Source organism: Pelodiscus sinensis, chromosome 4 (assembly GCF_049634645.1).
Source record: "Pelodiscus sinensis isolate JC-2024 chromosome 4, ASM4963464v1, whole genome shotgun sequence".
NCBI classification, from domain to species: domain Eukaryota; kingdom Metazoa; phylum Chordata; order Testudines; family Trionychidae; genus Pelodiscus; species Pelodiscus sinensis.
Window position 1 is genome coordinate 89,547,523 of NC_134714.1, and position 19,924 is coordinate 89,567,446.

Below are 19,924 nucleotides of genomic sequence, written 5' to 3' on the forward strand. Positions count from 1 at the left end.
GGAGGAGTAATTTTGAAGGTGTGCAAAGTGGGATAGCTCTCCACTTCTGCTTGTGGCCTGTCTGATTCCTGCTGGCATCCCTGGACTCTCACAGCAGCTGTCCCCTAAAATCCGTCACCTTCTTGTGCGACTGGGTGAGTGTAAAAAGAATTGGTGTTTGCCTTTCTTATACACTCAGTTTTTCCATTTAAGACCAACTCCTTTGTATAGTGTAGTCTGTGATGAGCAGTAAAGACTTTTGGGGACCCCCAGGGTCATGGTTCACCCACCTCCCAGTTTCCCTATAAAAGCATGCAGTGTCTGGAAAGGAGGTCTCTGAAGCCTAGGGGTCTTGCCCTCCAATGCTGAAGGCACTGCTCAATTTGTGGCACAGCTGGCACCACTAGGTTTGGCAGCTCCGGACTTGCCACGACAGGTAGGAATGTAAAAAAAAAAAAAAATTATTTGAGCCCTGGCAGCTCTTTGGTTATAAAGTAAGCACTGGCTGAAGAGGTAGGAAACTGGAGCAGCTGGATCCAATCACTAGGAGCTGCTGCTAAGAGGCAAACTGGGCTGACGGTGAGTGCTGCTCTAAAGAGACACAGCCTGTCAAGCCCAGGTGGGAAGGCTTTCTAACTGTAAGTAGTTTGCTTTCTGTTGTGAGCGTTGTCTTTCGAGTAAGCACCCCCAGAGATGAGCAGCCTGCTGAAGAGCCCCTTCCTGGGTGCTGGCTCTTAGAATAAGCTAACTGCTTTTCCAAAGAAGGGCTCGTCCCACTCACCCCTGGAATGACTGTTTCCCCGGACAGCAGCTCACCTGAGTTAGAGGCTTGCTCTGCAGTCTGGAGAAAGCCAGAAGCTCTGTAGCTTTCAGTGCAATGGGGAATCCCCTTTCAGCCCCACATGCAGGTCATGAGGTAGTGTGTGGGGCAGCAAAAAGCTGCTCCTGCTGGCCTTATGCTGCTCCTGTTGTGCTGGTGGGGGGTTCTCCTCTGGCTTCTTGTGGCTCAGGTAGGCACCTCAGTACAGTGTTGGGGCAGTGTACAGGGAAGTAGGGTGATCTGTTGCCCTCTTGGGTCCTCCCCCAAATGAGATCCATCTTTCTGATTAAGCTGGCTCAGGGTGAAATTTATCCTGCTCCCCGGGATCTCTACAGCCTTCTCTACCACTCCAAGCCACCTCGGTGGTGCTACAGGGCCTTTATCCAGGGCTACATTTAATATCCAGTGAACAAAAATTCTAAACGAATAAAGTAAAATAGAGCAAATCTATTTTGTCTTCAGCAGATCTAGCACGCAAGGAGCTTGTTGCTTCAGTACTAAATTACTGGAATGAATCCTATTAAAATGAGGCTTATATTGAGCCATGGAGACATTGCAAAGATACAATAATGTAGCTCAGCTTACTGCAGTAGAAGCATGTCTTGTGAAAACTCCTGCCATTGCACTGGATTTCCTCAGCGTGATACACTGACTTGTCACAAGCACCACATTTGGCTCCACCTCCCCAGTTCGGCATCTTTCAGTTGGAAGTGTTACCTAAAAAAAAATAATAATAATTTAACTGTCAGCAGAAACTGTCCAGTCTTAATTAGTGATTTGGATTCTCCTTTTGTGTCCAGTCAGCCCCAAAGCCAGCCGAGCTATCCACATAAGTATTGCCGCAGGGACTGTAGACTAGTGGCAAAGAGTTGGCATAGTAACTCCTATGCTGGTCTGTCTCCCTGAGGCTGCCATATGAGTATTACTGGGGAGGGTGGGGAGGACGGGGGAGAGGAAGAGGCATTGCCAAGACTTCCATATGTCCTGGAGAACTCTGGCTGCTATAATGTCCCTCAGGGACCTTTGGTAGCCAGCGCTAAGGGTTGGGGGGGTCACCACACTCCAGCTAGTGCTGAGGGCCAGCTGCCCTTGGTCCCACTCCTTCCAGAAGTGCACAGCTGTCCCCTACACCCTTCCCAGGACCCATGGAGGCTATCAGCTCTGCTGGTGATCTCTGGCAAGTCACTCCATGTGTAAAACAGGAAAACACGACTACCTTTCTCACAGCGATACTGTGAAGATTGCAAAAGCGGCAAGGAGTCCTGTGGCACCTTATAGACTAACCGAAGTGTTGGAGCATAAGCTTTCGTGGGCAAAGACCCACTTCGTCAGATGCATGTGTGGGTCTTTACCCATGAAAGTTTATGCTCCAACACTTCGGTTAGCCTATAAGGTGCCATAGGACTCCTTGCCGCTTTTGCAGATTCAGACTAACACAGCTACCTCTCTGATACTGTGAAGATTGTGACTTGCTCAAATTCTATGGTATAAATATGGTTAGGGGCCCATAGATAATATCGAGGCTATCTAGGGAGGCTGTACTTTCCAAAGATTACATTTTCCTTTCAAAGCTGCTTTGCTGTAGTGCTGGCCTTGTCCATTAACTTCCATAACCATTGTGAGGCAGAGGGTTATGGAGGACCTGGATCCAATAAATAATTCAAAGCTTAGTGTGGTGGTGGAGTGGGGTTACAAGTGAATCTGAGGATAGAAATTGGCCTTGTATATTTTCTAGGTACCAAGCTTATCTGTCAAGGAATACCATATTTTACTGTTTTATTAACCTTTTTCAAAGCAATCGTTTTATTCCAGGTGTTCTTGCTTACTAACCAAAGTGTAAAGGAAATCTCCTGTACCCATATTTCTTTAAACTGTATGATATGATTGATTGTGAAGTTAGACTGAGGAATTCATACTTATAACATTTAATCTTACATGTAATATTATTTTGGTGGCATTTTCATGGATACATGTTGTTCATCCCTCTGAATTATGGAAACACAATAGATGCAACAGCACTACTACCCAGTCAACAATAAATGATAATATTTAGTTGTTCTGAGGGTCTTTACACAGGGATCTCAGAAGTGATTTGCAAAAGAATGTGAACATCTTATTCCCTATGTGGAAACTGAGCCATGGGGAGGTGAAGTGACTTGCCCAAGGTCATGTAAGATCAGTGTCAGAGCCAGAAACAAAACTCAGCTCACTTTACTCCAATCCCAGGGTTATCTCTGCTGACCCTGTTGTTGTACATCAAATTCCAAAACAGCCAGAGCAAATCTGGTTTGCCCATGTGCTTTCTTGATGTTTCTGAGTCATCGTTTTCAGGAACACTGAAATGTCATCTTGTCATTTGCACATCGCATTATCATGCTCTTTTGAGCTCTGGCTCAGGCCTTTCTTATCCTTCTTGGAAAACTAGTCACTTTCTTATTATAGTTAACTGTTCATTCAAAGCCAGCTTTGGGTCAACTTGTTCCATTTTGGCTCTGAAAAATTCACAGCTGAGATATATACTTAGCTAAGGAAAAGATATTGAACTCTGAATGATTCATCAAACCTACTATGCCAAAATTCCTTCAGCTGTCAACCAAGAGGAGAATTTTTCATAATAGGGTAACACAAATAACTAATAATCATTTCCACTGGTTCACATTTTAAAGTGTAGTTTCACACTGAAAAAGCAACTATAAAAACAATATTGTGAAGCTTCATGTTTATCATTTCAAGGGTGTATAGAACAAGTGGCTGAGTGAAAATAAGCTGTCTCTAATCTCCAGCTCTGCAAACTCAACCTGAGAGTGAAGCTGGCTCTTTCTGTATTATAGATTCTGCAATTACAACTTATTTAAGAATTTGTTAGAGATGGACTAGACGCCTTCTCAATTTCCCATACCTATTTTAGCTTTGTGGTGTGAACACAGTTAAAAAATAGTAAAAACATGATTTAGTTGATAAGAACATAAAAATGGCTGTATTGGGTCAGAACAAAGGTCCATCTAGCCCAGTAGCCTGTCTGCCAACAGTGGCCAGCACCAGGTGCCCCAGAGAGGGTGGACCGAAGACAATGATCAAGCGATTTGTCTCCTGCCATCCTTCTCCAGCCTCTGACAAACAGAGGCTAGGGACACCATTTCTATCCCCTGGCTAATAGCCTTTTATGGACCTAACCTCCATGAAATTATCTAGCTTCTCTTTAAACTCTGTTATAGTCCTAGCCTTCACAGCCTCCTCTGGCAAGGAGTTCCACAGGTTGACTATGCACCGTGCAAAGAAGAATTTTCTTTTATTAGTTTTAAACCTGCTACCCATTAATTTCATTTGGTGTCCTCTAGTTCTTCTATTATAGGAACTAATAAATAACTTTTCTTTATTCACCCTCTCCACCCCACTGAAGTGACACTGAAGATGTACAAGAATAGACCTGTTGAGGAAGAAGAGGCCAGTTTCAGAGAGTAAAACTGGACTTTAAAATCCATTTTTTTTGTTTGAGAACTCTCTCATTTAACAAGAATCATCATATTCCCTATTTGAAATCTTTCTCCTGCCCTCAATATTTTCTTTAAAAAAGTAATTTGTATCAAACTCATTTATTTAGATTTGTTTTTGCATGAATGTAAATCAAATAATTTAATTTGAAATATTCTATTCCCCTGTCACTTATATATCTGATTACTCAGACCTGCGCAATGAAATTATGATAGATTGTTCTTATAACAGAGATCCAAATATATAGTATTTCAAATCTGGGTTATTAAATGAAAACAAAGAGAAATAAGCATTAGTATTATAAGACAATCATCTGAAAAAATAATGATCTATGCTTCTATCATGCTCCCATGACAATCAGTGATTAATTTTTAATTGGCATCAATGGAAACAAAATGGAGCCTTTAACATATAAACGGGTTGCAACTCCATTGAACTGAATGGAATTTCACACCCTCTTACACCAGGTCTGCTTATCGCCACTGGTTTCAAGTGTGGAAATTATAAAGCCAGAATTCAGAGCAATATCCAATGACAACGCTATCAGTGCTTGATCCTGCAAGGTGTTGAGTGACTCCTGATCTTCTTCAGTTCCCTTTGAAATCAAGGGCTCAAGTCTGCACCAGCTCAAGTCAAGGAATTCAGTGGAAGCAGAATTGGGCCCGATGGTAATCAAAAGGGCAAAGCACTTGCAGGATCAGGTCCCCTGTCCTGACAAACTGTCAAGAGGGCAGTTGGATGGAACGGATTGAAATTACGTCAGTAGCTGAGTGAAGGAGCAAATGGCACAGAGAAGGTCTGATAAAGTTCAATAACAACCTTCACATGGTTTCAGGCAGTGGTTACAGTTCTGAAAGGAATCCTTGACCCTAATTTAATTATAGCAACATTAGTGCATGTGCTTACACATTTTCCATGCTTTTCATCATGACCTGATGGAGGGGAAAAGAGTCAAGGTAGATAGAATCCCCAAAAGGACACTGAATCTTGTGATGGTACCATATGCTCTGTTTGTTCTCTGCACTGACCAACTCTGAGACAGTTCCCTCATCCGTCCATTCCCATTATGAAGTGATTTGCAGCCCCTTCGTAACTCCAAATACATGAACTGCACTTTGTGCCCCCTCCCCTTTCCTACATGTATCTCTGTGCCATGGAAGGGAAATGGACAATCTGACCCTTAAGTTTTGGAGGATGGTTATTACCTGAATCTGATTCCTAAATATGTTAGCTTAATTTTAGTACAAGTCCCGACTCCTGGCAAGAGTGCCATAAGTGTGGGAAACAAATTCTGCTCATAGTGACATGAATGCAACCCCCTTTGTCCCTGGCAAAATGAATGGAATTGTGTTGCTCAAGCTCTTTCATATCCATGCAGAACAGAGAAGGACTCCATTTTCAGGCTTAATCCAAAAGAATCTCACACAGTAAATTTTACTGCAATATTCTTGTCCTACACCATTATGTCCTATGGCATTACACCCCAGAGGATCAGAATAGAGGTTGCAGGGAGCCCACACATTTCAAACAATGACATCTTCAAAAGGTTGATTCTCCCTTGCTAAGGCTCCCCAAAAGCTCTTTAAGTTCACCCAAGTTATCTGTGTGAATTTGGTATTTGTAGAAAAGTATATTGAGTTGTACACCCTCAGGTTAGAGCCCATTCTTAAACATGCTAGAGGGGACATAAGCCTTAGATAACCCTTATTAGCAAACGGTGCACTCCTGCATGCGTGCAAACTTTCAGTTTCTGCTTATTCAGGGAGGTAAAACCCTACTTATTTTTTCCTATTATATGGTCTGTTTATTCACAGAACAGGTATATGACCTCATCAGTGATAGGGCAATGCAACTCCACCTCAGAGCTATTGTACAACCAATGTGCCTCAAGCCTGAGATGAAGCCAAACATCTAGGCTGTGTCTACATTGCATACTTCTTGCGCAAGAACATCCGTTCTTGCACAAAAACTTGCCAGCTGTCTACACTGCACGCATGTTCTTGCGCAAGTAAATTTACAGTATAGTGTCGGAAAACAGGGCTTCTTCCAGAAGAGTTATTCCTCTCCCCACGAGCTCTTCCACAAGAGAGCAGTGTGGACAGGCAACATGAATTTCTTGCGCAAGAAGCTCCTATGGTTAAAAAGGCCATCAGAGCTTTCTTGCGGAAGAGAGTGGCCACACTGTCATGGATGCTCTTGTGCAAAAGCACATGGCAGTGTGGACACACTCTTGTGGAAGATTTTTTGCACAAGAACTCTTCCACAAAACAGTTATTGCACAAAAAGCCTGCAGTATAGATGCAGCCCTAATGTGCATTAGTCATTTGGGTTACAATTTTCAAAAATGACTTGGTGCCTTAGGCACTTGTATTCCATTTTCAGAAGTTCTCAAGTGCCTTAAGCACATTTGAAAACAGGACTTTGTCTTCTAAATTACTTTTAAAAATTGTACTCTTAGGCTGGGATTTTCAAAGGATCCTTAAGGATTTAGAAGCCCATCTTCCAATTTCTAGTGGCATTTGAATGAGTAACTCCTTTAAACTCCATTGAAAAGCCCAGACTTAGTTTCTATGGCCCACCAAATCTGAGATCAACCAATTATGACTGCCAATCATGGTGGTGGTTTCTGTGATTTGTAGAGATTATGACAACCCTACTTGTTTCACTGACTGCTGTTGGACAGCAATAGCATTAGACCTGAGCATTTCTGTACAGTAACACTGAGTTGGAATAGCATCCTTGTTCTTGGCATGCCAACTAGCACTCAATGTTCCATCATGTTCCATATAAAAAAAACCTCTGCTATCATATGGAGTGCAACTTTCATATGGCAGGCATGTAGCCACAAACACATGATTCATTTTATTTAGGGCTTATCAGAATGTCAGGGCAGCCTGGCTGGAGCATTTAGAAAAGGATCCAAAACCCATTGAAATCAGGGGTCTTTTTTTTTTTTTTTTTTTTTTTTTTTAACTTCCATGGCCATAGGCTCAAACGTGTAGTCAGAATTCCCTTCTTGTTCGATGCAGTTTCATAAAGAAGCAGTATTAAAAACTAATGACATGATATGGCCCAAATAATATCATCTCTGCACTGGATGGACACTTAGGCTACGTCTACATTGGCAAGATTTTGCACAAAAGCAGCTGTTTTTGCGCAAAATCTTGCCACCTGTCTACACTGGCCGCAAGTACTTGCGCAAGAACACTGACGTTCTAATGTATAAAATCAGTGCTTCTTGCGCTAATACTCTGACACTCCCGCTCAGGGATAAGCCCTCTTGCGCAACTGTTCTTGCGCAAGAGGCCAGTGTAGACAGGCAACATGAACTTATTGTGCAAGAAAGCCCGATGTTTAAAATGGCCATCGGAGCTTTCCTGCACAAGAGAGTGTCCTCACTGGCATCTTTTGTGCAAAGGCACATGCCAGTGTAGACGCTCTCTTACTCAAATACTCTAATGCAAAAACTCTTGCGTTAAACAGTATTTGCGCAATATCTTGTCAATATAGACATAGCCTTAAGGTTTTAGCATTTCATCTCTAAAAACCAGGATTCACAATGGGCTAGAGGTAACCATTACATTAACTTGATGGTCTAGACCTCATCATATCTGATTGAAGTACAAAAAACACTTTCCAACTTGGTCTACCTCACAAGATACGCAACAATGGAAGTCTGCTGTAGGAATACCAGGGTTGTTGCACATAAGCTTTGAAATTAATGATCAGAGCAGGAAATTTAAGGTATTATGGTGGCTGAACAGTTCAGTGATAGGCATAGTAGAAATGTCTAGATCAGTTGTTCCCAAACTTTTTGGCATCACGCCCCCCGTTTTGATTTTTGAAAAACTCTCATGCCTCCTCCCCCAATAGCAGCAAAAGTTGTTGAGCAAAAAAAAAGGGGGGGAACTGAACAGGGCAGCAAAACTTGATGGGGGTAGGCTGGGTCACCTCGTGCCCCCCCTGGAATTTCTTCACGCCCCCCCAGTTTGGGAACCCATGATTTAGATGCAAGTAATAGTAGACAGATGTACAAAGTACATTTCTTCTTTATTTGACTCTAGATAGATGCTCAGGCCAGACACTATCATAGGCACAAAAATTCTCATTCCCAAAATGATGATGATAGGAATCCGATTTGGTAACATTACTGGACAGGGAGTCACAAGATCTGGGCCCCATTGAAGTCAATGAGAGTTTAGCCATTGACTTTAATGGGGCCAGAATTTCACACCAGCACTTACTAACACAGGGGTGGGCAATAAGGGTGAGTCTACATTGCACCCATAGCTTGAAATAAGTTATTCAAATTGCATAGCTGATTTTGAGTCAATTTTGAAATAACTTATTTCAAAATTTGGCACAGTCTACACAGCACTTATTTTGAAATAAATCATCCCTTATTCCTCATGGGATGAGGTTTACAGGGATGTCGGAATAGCGAACCCGTTATATTTCAAAATAACAGGCGTGCTCAAAAGACATGGAATAGCTATTTTGGGATACCAGAGGTATCCCAGAATGGTGCTGCAGTGTAGCTGTAGCCTGTAGATCATGGGCTGGAGACAGTTCACTAGGGTTAGCCCCTGGCAAGCCACCAGACATTTATTTACCTGAGTATCCACAGGTATATCCACTTGCAGCTCCCATTGGCCACTGTTCATCATTCCCAGCCAATGGGTGCTGCAGGAAGCAGTGGCCCAGTCAGCACCTCTTCCCATAGCGTTCATTGGTCAGGAACTGTGGTCAATGGGAACTGTGACCAGCCACAGCTGCAGACACTCAAGTAAAAAAATCATCTGGTGAACCAGGGGCGGGATGCAGGCTCTGGGATGGAGTTGGGGAATAGGGATGCAGGGTGCAGGCTGTGGGAGGGTGTTTGGGTGCAGGAGGGAATAAGGGAACAGGCTCTGGGATGGAGTCTGAGTGCTGGCTCTGGCCTGGGGCAGGGGGTGGAGGGTCCCAGGTGCAGGGTCTGTGAGGGCATTTGGGGGCCAAGGGAGGGAGTGAGTTTGGAGGCAGGACAAGGGGGTTGGAGTGAGGGTGCAGGCTCTGGAGGGAGTGGGATGCACAAGGGAGAGTAGGGGGGGAGGGTGCCATGCTTATCTTTCCTCCGCTTCTGGTAATAGCTCCTGGGGAAGCTGGGGTCTCTATGTGCTGCTGCCACCACATGTTCCCCTCAGACATCCCCGACCCCACCTGCTGCCCCCAGAGCAGTGCATGGCATGGAGACAACACCTCCCTTCCTCTGGGCCACAGGGACACATGCTGGCAGCTCTAACCCCACTTTGCTGCTGGTGGTGGTTTTAAGTCACCTGGGTGATGTGCAGGGGAACACATGGGATGGCAGAGGGCTGGGGAGCCCAGGGAGCATGAGAGTGGCAGGCAGTGACCTCTGGTGGAGCCTGGCCTCACTTATGGCTGTGAGCAGGGGATGGAAGGAAGTAACCCAGAAGTACTAATGGCCCCTGTGCCAGGCAAAGCCTTCTCCTGACCCCAGCCCTTCAGTGCCTCCCCAGGGCACAGAGCCACAACTGTTTCCCCTGCCAGAGACTGTGCAGCAGAAGCAGGCAGGGGCCCACTGAAGGGTCAGGAGGGACTGATGGGAGGACACTATTAACATGGTACAGCCTTCCGCACCCCTCCATGCCCCAACCCATCAGCATGAGCCCCGTTTGCTCCTCTTGTGCAGGAAGAGGATTAGAATTAGATTTTAGCAGCTGAGATTGTCCAACCACTTCAGTGAGCAAGGCTTCCTCTGCTGCCATGGGATGAGGTATGTACATGAAACATGAATTTCCAATGGGGGAGGGGCAGCTCAGCAAAAAAAACCCCACCCCTTTGGAAATCTCTGCACTAAACTGTGGGATATTCCATTGAGGGGCTCCCTCAAGCTCTCCTATTGAAGTTGTTCAATTTTGCTTAAATATTAACTGGGCCAGAGAGAATCGCTCTATAGTGTTGTGGTTAATACACTTACCTGAGAGGTGGCAGTTCCTTGCTCAAATCCCTTCTCCTCAGGCAGAGTGGGAATTTGAACCTAAATTCATCCTACATCCCATGTTAGTACCCAAGCAAGGGCTAAAGGGTGTAAGTAATCCAAGCCTCCCCCTGCATCAGTTGATCTCTATGGATTTAGGCCACATAATTTACCTGGCGGGGGTGGTCTGATCTCTATGGATTTAGGCCACATAATTTACCTGGTGGCGGGGAGTGGGGGGGGGGGGGAGTGTCTAATCTAGTAGGTTTGCTCAGAAGCTGCCTATTGTTCCCCCTCTCTAGTTCATGGAGATAGGTGCCTCCCTGCAGGCTGCATCTAGGTGCTTATCTCTGAAAGTTGAGTGGAACTTAAAGACACACCCTTCTCATGACATATCTAGTGTGTTGGCTTTTATGAAACAACTGCATGCTCACGTAGCACTTCCATATAGACACTGCCTACATTGACAGGAGGGGTTCTTCCATGGACCTCGCACTGTTTGCTCTGTGGGTTAGGTCATCCTAGTACATCTCTCAAGGGTGTGTGTTTTTTCACACATCTGAAAAGTGTAGCTATTCCAGTGTAAATTTTCAGTATAGATCAGCCCTCAGACGCCTATCTCTCACCATTTATTGTACAGGGACATGAGTTGACTAACACAGGTTTTGTGAATCAGTGTTGTTCCTGTGACATCTCAGATACCTAAAAGTTAGATGTTGTGATTTTCCATCATCCCAGGATATAAGTCCCTTTGTGGATCCAAGCAGTAACATTCCCATGCCTCAGTTTCCCCTCCATACAATTGAAATATCACTTCTGTTCTTTTATGAATAACTTTGAGAGGTTCAGATGGAGTATTCTACAGAAGAGGTTGGTTTTATTACTAGGCACTGTACTGTTTTTCAAAATATTTGTTCTGAGGAAAATTTTTATTTTATATTTTAAACTACCAGTTATAATATGGTATTTCATGCTGGCAAAATCCCAGTACCCATCAACATTTGTTTAAGAAAAATATTTTTAAACTTAATACTGTACTAAAATCTGTCAGTCAAAAAAAACCTCTCTCTCCTGCCACAATTGACATGTTAAATATGCAAGGATCTGCTGTCCATTACAAGGTCACTGATGGTTTTATGTCAAAAAGCGTAGAGGTATTTTGGTCAATATCTAAAATAAGTTCTTCACAGAAACCAAATTTACTCAGCAAAATGTGACTGCAATACAATAAACACATGTGCAGAGTGAAATCACATAGCTGAGTGTGGCAGCAATGTATCACTTTTATCATCATTTTTTATAGTAACACACATTCAAATAGAATCTGATTAACACTATGCATTTACATAGCATTGGCTAATTAAGATAAATAGTTTAGCCTCCCAACATCTTTGAAACAGGTAAATATTATTATCTCTGTTTTCCAGAGTGGTAAGCTGAAGCAGGTAGCCTAAGTGATGCAGGAGCACAGGTCACCTTAGCTTTCTGACAATTAGGCTATGTCTACACTGATGTTATTCCAAAATAATAAAGTGTGTGTCTATACTGCAAGCCATTATTCTGAAATAATGGCGAGCTGGAGGACGACTTACTGCAACTCCTGTAACCCTCATTTTACAAGGAGTAAGGGAAGTCAAGGAAGACTGTTCTTCCTTTGACTTCCTGCTGTGTAGACAGCATGAAAGTCCGAATTACATTATTTTGATTTAAGCTACGTAATTGACGTTGCTCAAGTTGTGTAGCTTAGTTCAACTTTAGCCCTGCTGTGTAATTGTATCCGTAGGCCTTTTCTTTTAAAGTCACCTAAATGACTTGAAAGTTAGCCAGTGTTAGAGCTGGCAAAACTACTCAGCAGTCTTGATTAGATACCCTCCCAACTGAGCTGACATTCACTAGCATGGCAATATTTCAGTTTTGTAAAAAACCTCTTTATTGCATTACATGCATTTTTAAAAACACCAACCACTGACATTAGACCAATATTTTGAACTGGTTTTAGAAAATCAGAGCTTGCTGATTCATGTGTGTCTTGGCAGTAGTGTCCTCACATTACAAGTGACCTGTATTAATCAGGTTTACACAGTATATTCCTCTAGCGCTAATGCCACAATATCAGATGTTGCTTTCACTTTCCACAAGTGTCTACTTATAAATCTGTCATAATAATGGAGCCATTCCTTGTCCTTCACACCTTATGCAAAACTCTCCGTGTAAGGTTTTGCCTACATATGGATAAAGAATTATTCTTTTCCAGGACAAGCCAGACTTCACTGAAATTATTTTCATTTTACACTTGAACTTTTAAACACTCCTACATATTTCTAAAATTATTTCTCCCCCTCTCCTTCCCTGTTCAAAGTTCCCCACGTGTCTGGTTTAATCAAACAGCCTTTAGGTTCATGTTTAAAGCAACTCCAAAAGAGAATGACACATCTGCATTCTGTGAATTGCTTCATGTGGCACCTATACTATGTTGTTTAATATTTTATGAAGAGGACATGTGTTGAATTTAATTCCAAATCAACACATAGACTATTTTAATCTCAGTCAACAGCTGTTTATTTGTATTCAAAATACTTTTGATCTAAAAAAATTGTGTAAAAACAGTAAATAATACCAGCTGAAGTTTAGAGTGTTTTGAAATTTCCAGAAAAGTTCATTATTTTTGTCATGTTATCTTACTAGGCCTGTATATTAAAATACTGTGTGCGACTGATGTAAAATATAATTCAATTGCTTTCCAACGCAACACTCTGCATCTTCAATTCCATTAAACTTTTGAATGTCAATGCACTCCTATGGGCTCTGGTATAGAGCTCTCACTTCTGCATTATACCTATAAATGTATTCCAGTAAAGCAGTAGGCCACAAATAATCTCCAGCAGAGAAATCTTTATCATGTACAGTACATCCCTCAGCAGATAAACCCACCAGAACCCAGTGTGACAATACCTACCGGACTAGGTTGTCTTTTTCTTCTTGTCCTCTTTTGGCTTGATGAAGAATCTAAACTGGAGGGCTCCTGCACTCTTTAAATATGCCTAAGTGATCACCAGAGTTGGCTCTATAAGTAGGGAGGGGAGAAGGGACGTGAGCAATGCCAATGCTATCAGCAGGCTGAAAATAACTTCTGACAAAAGCCTTGAATTTTTTCCCCTTAACACCACTTGTGAGTAAGGTGGAGAACAATGCTCTCCTTCAGAGTACACCCAGAAAACATTTCCAAATGCAGTTTTATAGATCACAAATAGATTCACTGAAGGGGACGCACAAAACTGGAGTAAAATAAAGTATTATTCAGTCTTTAAAAATAAAATTACAGGCTGAAATCAGCAAACTCCTTAAATATAGGCCATAAAGCAAAGGCTACTGAATTGGTGGGACAATGGTCAGGCACCTATTCACACTGGTGAAAAGAATGGATCAAAATAAATACAACTAAACATGAGGCCAATGAACAGCTGAGAGTTGCAACTCTACTGTTACAATGTTAAGCCAAATGGAATTTCAGTCATCTTATAGCTAGACAACCTTTAGTCCCTGATAAAAGTTTTAAAAAGATCAGGGATTCATTCTTTTCATCCAGTTTTATTTTCCAGTGCACATCTTTTAGTTTAAGAATCTCCAAATGCTTTTACAAACATTTGCTAAGCCTCACAACACTCCTGTGGCTATATTAGTATATCCCTTATACAGATGACTAAACTGAAGCACAAAGAGCTTAAGGATAATTTTCAAACATGGCTAAATGATTTAGAAGATAAGTCTTATTGAAAGTCTATGGGACTTAAACTTCTAACTTGGAATTTTCAACACACCTGAAGTAAGTTGAAATTAGGGGTTTGGAACGGATCCCATATGAAGAGAGGTTAAAGCGACTAGGACTTTTCAGTTTAGAGAGGAGACTGAGGGGTGATATGATAGAGGTATATAAAATCATGAGTGGTGTGGAGAGGGTGGATAAAGAAAAGTTACTTATTTATTAGTTCCCATAATAGAAGAACTAGGGGACACCAAATGAAATTAATGGGTAGCAGGTTTAAAACTAATAAAAGAAAGTTCTTCTTCACACAGAGTGTAGTCAGCCTGTGGAACTCCTTGCCAGAGGAGGCTGTGAAGGCTAGGACTATAAGGGTATGTCTACACTACAACATTAATTCGAACTAACTTAGTTCGAATTAGCTAATTCGAACTAATGGATCCAGACTAAAAAACTAGTTCAAATTAGCGTTTTGCTAATTCGAACTAGCATGTCCACATTAAGTGCACCCTGAACCGGGCTTAAGGATGGCCGGAAGCAGTGCCGGCAGGGCATCAGAGAAGAACTTAGAGCGTGGAGATGCTTTCCCAGCCTAGCCGAGGGCTGTGCTTAAAGGGTCCCGACCCCCACCCCGGACAGACCGTTCTCAGGGGTGCCCCGCTTGCAAAGCAGTCCTGGCTTGGATTGCCCAGACTACCCACACTGGGCACATCACACCACTCGGCCATCAGCCCGGCTGCACTTGCTGCAGGCTGCCATCTGGGAAGAGGGGGTAATTGGGGGGCTGCAGGAGAGCTTCCACTCCCAGAAGCCCGCAGAGCCAGCCCAGTCCTCCCCATGGGGGGCTCGTGCCCCATTTCTCCCTCACCTCCTTCCACTTACCCTTCCCTAGACCTCTTCTTGATGTACAAAATAAAGATAACGTGTCTTCCAAAATGGAATCTGTCTTTATTGAACAAAACTGGGGGAGACTGGGAAAAGGAGGTGGGAGAGGGGAAGAGAGAGGGTGGGAGAGGGGAGGGCAACTAAAATGATCAGGGGTTGGGAACAGGTCCCATATGAAGAGAGGTTAAAGAGACTGGGACTTTTCAGCTTAGAAAAGAGGAGATGGAGGGGGACAGGATAGAGGTCTCTAAAAGCATGAGTGGGGTGGAGAGGGTGCATACAGAAAAGTTCTTCATTAGTTCCCATAAAGAAGGACTAGAGGACACCAAAGGAAAGGAATGGGTAGCAGGCTTCAAACTAGTAACAGAAAGTTGTTCTTCACAAAGCAAAGAGTCAACCTGTGGAACTCCTTGCTTCAGGAGGCTGTGAAGGCTAGAACTAGAACAGAGTTTAAAGGGAAGTGAGATCAAGTCATGGAGGTTGGGTCCATGGAGTGGTATTAGCCAGGGGGTAGGAGTGGTGTCCCTGCCCAAGGTTTGTGGAAGGCTGGAGAGGGATGGCACGAGACAAATGGCTTGGTCACTGTCTTCGGTCCATGCCCTCCAGGGTCCCTAGGGTTGGCCGCTGTCGGCAGACAGGCTACTGGGCTAGATGGACCTTTGGTCTGACCCAGGACAGCCATTGTAAGCTCAGGGCTCAGGGTCGGGGGTCTCACTGGACCCCCTTGATTCTCTTGCACACCTGCTCCTGGGTGGCCAGGCTGGCAGCTCTCCTGCCCTAGATGGCCACTTTCCTGTGCCTAGTGCGGAGATCGTGGACGAGGTCCACGATGTCTGCACTAGCCCAGGCGGGTGCCCGCCTCTTGCGGTCCCGGGCAAGCTCCCGGGAGCCGTCAGCCTGGTCCCGGGAAGAGGGGGAGGGCTGGAGGGCATCGGGTGGGTGGCTCGATCCGTGCCAGGTGCAGGGTCTGCTGGCTGGGTGCTGGCAGGCTTGCACCTGGCATGGGCACCGTAGCTGGCCCGTGCCCCTTTAAGGGGTCCGGGGCCGGGAGGGGGGCAGACGAGTTTCCCTGGGGTTGGCCAGAGTGGCCACCAGGGAAACCTGGGGAGGGCTAGCTTCCCACTAGTTTGAATTAAGGGGCTACACACCCCTTAATTCGAACTAGCTAGTTCGAACTAGGCTTAATCCTCGTAAAATGAGGTTTTCCTAGTTCGAACTAAGCGCTCCGTTAGTTCGAATTAAATTCGAACTAATGGAGCGCTAGTGTAGCGCCTATGAAAGTTAGTTCGAACTAACGTCCGTTAGTTCAAACTAACTTTGTAGTGTAGACATACCCTAACAGAGTTTAAAGAGAAGCTAGATAATTTCATGGAGGTTAGGTCCATAAAAGGCTATTAGCCACAGGACAGAAATAGTGTCCCTGGCCTCTGTTTGTCAGAGGCTGGAGAAGGATTGTAGGAGACAAATCGCTTGATCATTGTCTTCGGTCCACCCTCTCTGGGGCATCTGGTGCTGGCCACTGTCGGCAGACAGGCTACTGGGCTAGATGGACCTTTGGTCTGACCCAGTACGGCCGTTCTTATGTTCTATGTTAGGTGTCTAAATCCCATTGACATTGAGCAGGATTTAAGTGTCTAATTTAAGTGTCTTTAGTGCCCAAGCCAATTTTTAAAAATAAGATTTATAAGATCTTCTTCAGTAATTCTCAAAATTTTGCACTAAATCTTGTTCTGCCTTGATTGACCTCCTGTGGAAAATTATAAGCCCTTTGACATATCCAGGCGCATGCCCCAAAATGGAGGCATACATAGTTAATAACCACTTTTGAACATTTTGCCTGATGGCCAGATTTCCATCTCTAGAGCTATTTCTACACTACCATGTTATTTCAGAATAACTATTTCAAAATAAGTTTATTCCTCTTTAAAAGCAGGCGTTATTATTTTGAAATAACAAGCCCATTATTTCAAAATAACAGGCTTGGTAGTGTGGATGCTCACCTTGTTTTTTTTTAAAATAACTCCCCAGTGTAGAAATGCTACAAGTGTTTAGATACTTAAAAGTGGTAGGTAGGTCCCTAGTGGGATACGAGTGCATAATGGGAGTTAGGCACCTAATCTGCTTGTTTTTCAGTGGGTGCTTGCTTTCTGTACTTTTGTAAATCCCACCATTTCCAGGTTAGCTAATCAGGCTCCACGTATAGTGCATGGGGAGATGTCTTAGAATGGAGTTCTCAAAAACCAGTACGCTGAGCCGGGTACTGCCTAAGCTAGCCAGCAGGCAATGTTGATGAGAGTTAGGCTTTTTAGTTTGAGGCTGAAGAAGGTGCCTATCTTCACTTGTATCAGAGGGGTAGCTGTGTTAGTCTGAATCTGCAAAAGCGACGAGGAGTCCTGTGGCACCTTATAGACTAACTGAAGTGTAGGAGCATAAGCTTTCGTGGGCAAAGACCCACTTCGTCAGATGCATCTTCACTTGGGATTCACAGTCATGAGCCCTCTTCTGGAGCTAATCCTGGTGAGTTTTGGGTGTTTTTTTTATTCAAGAAAAACCATGGCGATCCTTTCCCCTTATACCTGTTGTCTAGCCCCAGGCTCCACGCAGCACTGCTGCTTTGAAGAACCCCTTCTTTCCCCTCCCCTCCCCATCCACTGCCTCTTTTTGATAAAGGCAGCAACAGGGGGTGGGGAGAAGCGACTAGTCTAGTGTGTTGACTATTTGCTTATCGGATAGTCGACTAGTTATTCACATCCCTAAAGTGCTGGTCAGTCTTGGAAGCCGTGCACTATTCTTTAGTGTCTCAGCTCAGTTTACTGCTCTGTGCCAGCTGTCCATAGCAGATACAATCTCTGGCCAAAGCATCACTTTGGAAATGGAGACTTGGAGTGTACAATCAGCGAGCAAGTGCATTAATTTTTCTATTTCAGCGATGAGGTGAGATGCAGTGCTTTGGGAAAGTATGTGACAAATCAAATGTGCAGGGACCCAAGGCACTTTTCATGTTTAAAATATCAAAGAAAATGAAAGCAACCTAGAGATCAAAGGAAGTTTGCTAGTAGGTGTAGGAGAAATGAATCAGGTAATCAGGTCATGTCTATGAATAGGTTAGATAGGATGGAAGGAGCAAAAAGCTCAGCTGAGCAGCAAGTCAAATTCAAGTCTTCAAGGAAATGTAGGAATGATTTGCTTTGAGCAGAACTCTAGTCTTCAATCTGCAAAATTAACAAAGTGCTAGAACTCACAAAAACTACACAAAAGTGGCTGAATTTTGACAAAAGCAAAGAGTCACAAGAGTAACTTGAAGTCAGAATACATGTACAGTAGACTTCTGATAACCCGGCACCTTTGGGACCTAGGTGATGCCAGATTATTGGATATGCCGGAGTATTGGGAGGTACTCCGGTGGGCGGCTGTGACGGGTCTGCTGGGACTTGCACTGCGTCCAGGGGGTGAACTGGGAACGGCGCAGCGAGGGGTGAACCCTCTGCCGTTTTGCAGGAAGGCGGAGAAAGCCCTGTGCAGCCGAGAAAGCTAAGTCTCCGAACTTGCTCCGTTCTGGCTGCGCTCAGCCCAGCGGTCGCCAAGAGTTTCCGGGAGGGGAGTGGGCTCCCCGCCCCCCAGACTTTAGTAGTTATCGCCGAGCAGGGGGGTGAGGGGCGGCGCTGCGGGACCAACTAGGCAGCACCCCAGCTGCTCTGTTCCGCTGCTTCCCCAAGTCCGCCGCTCATCAGTTTCAGCAGTGGCAGTGGCTGAGGTGCTGCAGACCCGTCACAGGGGTATAATCCCCTTCCTCTCTTCTCTCTTTCCCTTTCTCAGCCGCGAGCGCCCATGGGGCTCATAGTAGCTCCAATTGTCCGGCTGGCCGGAGCACTTCCAGGTTCCAGTTGGTGCCGGACTATCGGGAGTGCTGGACCACTGGATGCCGGACAATTGGAGTTTTACTGTATAACCTTTTATAGCTTGGATAGGTGGAACTTAAAGACAACATCCTAATTGCAAACACTGACCATTCATGTGGTTTATGATATACTCGTACCCACTTTGACATCATATACAAATTAAAAAATGATTTGAGGATTAATTTTTTCCCCTTTGTAATAAAAATCTGTGCTTTTTAACTTAACAGTCATTTCTGCTTTTCCCTAGCAGAAGGATGGGGAGAAGAAGAGTTTGAGGGTGTTGAATCTTTGACAAAGACATCCTTTGGCTAAAGTGGTAGGTTACAGATGCCACTTTTGTTTTTTAAAAGTTTTAAACTCTGAGTAAAAATGCTTTTCCCACTTAGCTTTCACTTTCTTATATTTTGTTCTGTTATCATTTCAGTATTCTCATTATCCTGATCTTCCAAGTTAGACAAGATCTGAACTTCAAATATAAAAAAAGCAGGAAAGATGCCTTTCCTTCTTTATACTTCTTAAAGCTGAAGTGGGATAGACTACACCATAAGACCTTTATTTCCGGCCTTAGTGGAGAACAGAAAATTATTTTGAAATATATGGTTACATGTCGGGACAGTAGATTTAAAAAAAAATGATTATTCTAAATATTAATTAAAAGATGTTGAAAACAGAGAGTTAGCAATGTTTTGACCATAAATCCTCCTTCTAGGAATTCTATGGCGAAGTGAGGGAGGGGGAATAATTTTGATATCAGTGAGTCCAATCCTAAGAAAATTTGAGCAAGGTATATTTTAAAACTGGGAGCAGTTCTTTTAACTTACAAATGTTACACGAGTAAACTTTCAAGTGTTCACACTACCAAAAAACCTCAATAGTGAACACCATCTACTTTCTTATCCAGCTGTGCTGATGGGCTAAAACAGTAAACTGCTGCAACATCCTAGTAATTTGGAAGAGTTCAGATTTGGATCTGAATTTTGGTCCAGGTACATATTATTCAGGGCTACATTCTTCCTTTACATGGAGAACAATGGAACTGCATGGGTTGCATCTCAAGGCAGAATTTGACTTTTGGGCTATGTCTACACTGGCAGCTTCTTGCGCGATTA

At 43.8% G+C, this 19,924-nt stretch overlaps 1 protein-coding gene and 1 long non-coding RNA gene across 2 annotated transcripts in view; one reads left to right on the forward strand and one right to left on the reverse strand.

The window, feature by feature from the left end:
• CSRP3 (cysteine and glycine rich protein 3) overlaps positions 1–13,341 on the reverse strand; it is a 30,977-nt gene extending 17,636 nt beyond the window's left edge. Inside the window, exons 1-2 of the mRNA XM_006111485.4 lie at positions 13,228–13,341; positions 1,385–1,516 (exon numbers count right to left, since the gene is read on the reverse strand). Coding sequence (XP_006111547.1) covers positions 1,385–1,496 — 112 coding nt within the window. The 5' untranslated portion in view covers positions 1,497–1,516; positions 13,228–13,341. The remainder of the gene's footprint in view (positions 1–1,384; positions 1,517–13,227) is intronic.
• The window catches only part of LOC142829171 (uncharacterized), a 24,830-nt gene continuing 4,906 nt past the window's right edge, over positions 1–19,924 (forward strand). The window contains exons 1-2 of the long non-coding RNA XR_012903559.1: positions 1–134; positions 19,063–19,131. This is a non-coding gene — a long non-coding RNA (uncharacterized LOC142829171). The remainder of the gene's footprint in view (positions 135–19,062; positions 19,132–19,924) is intronic.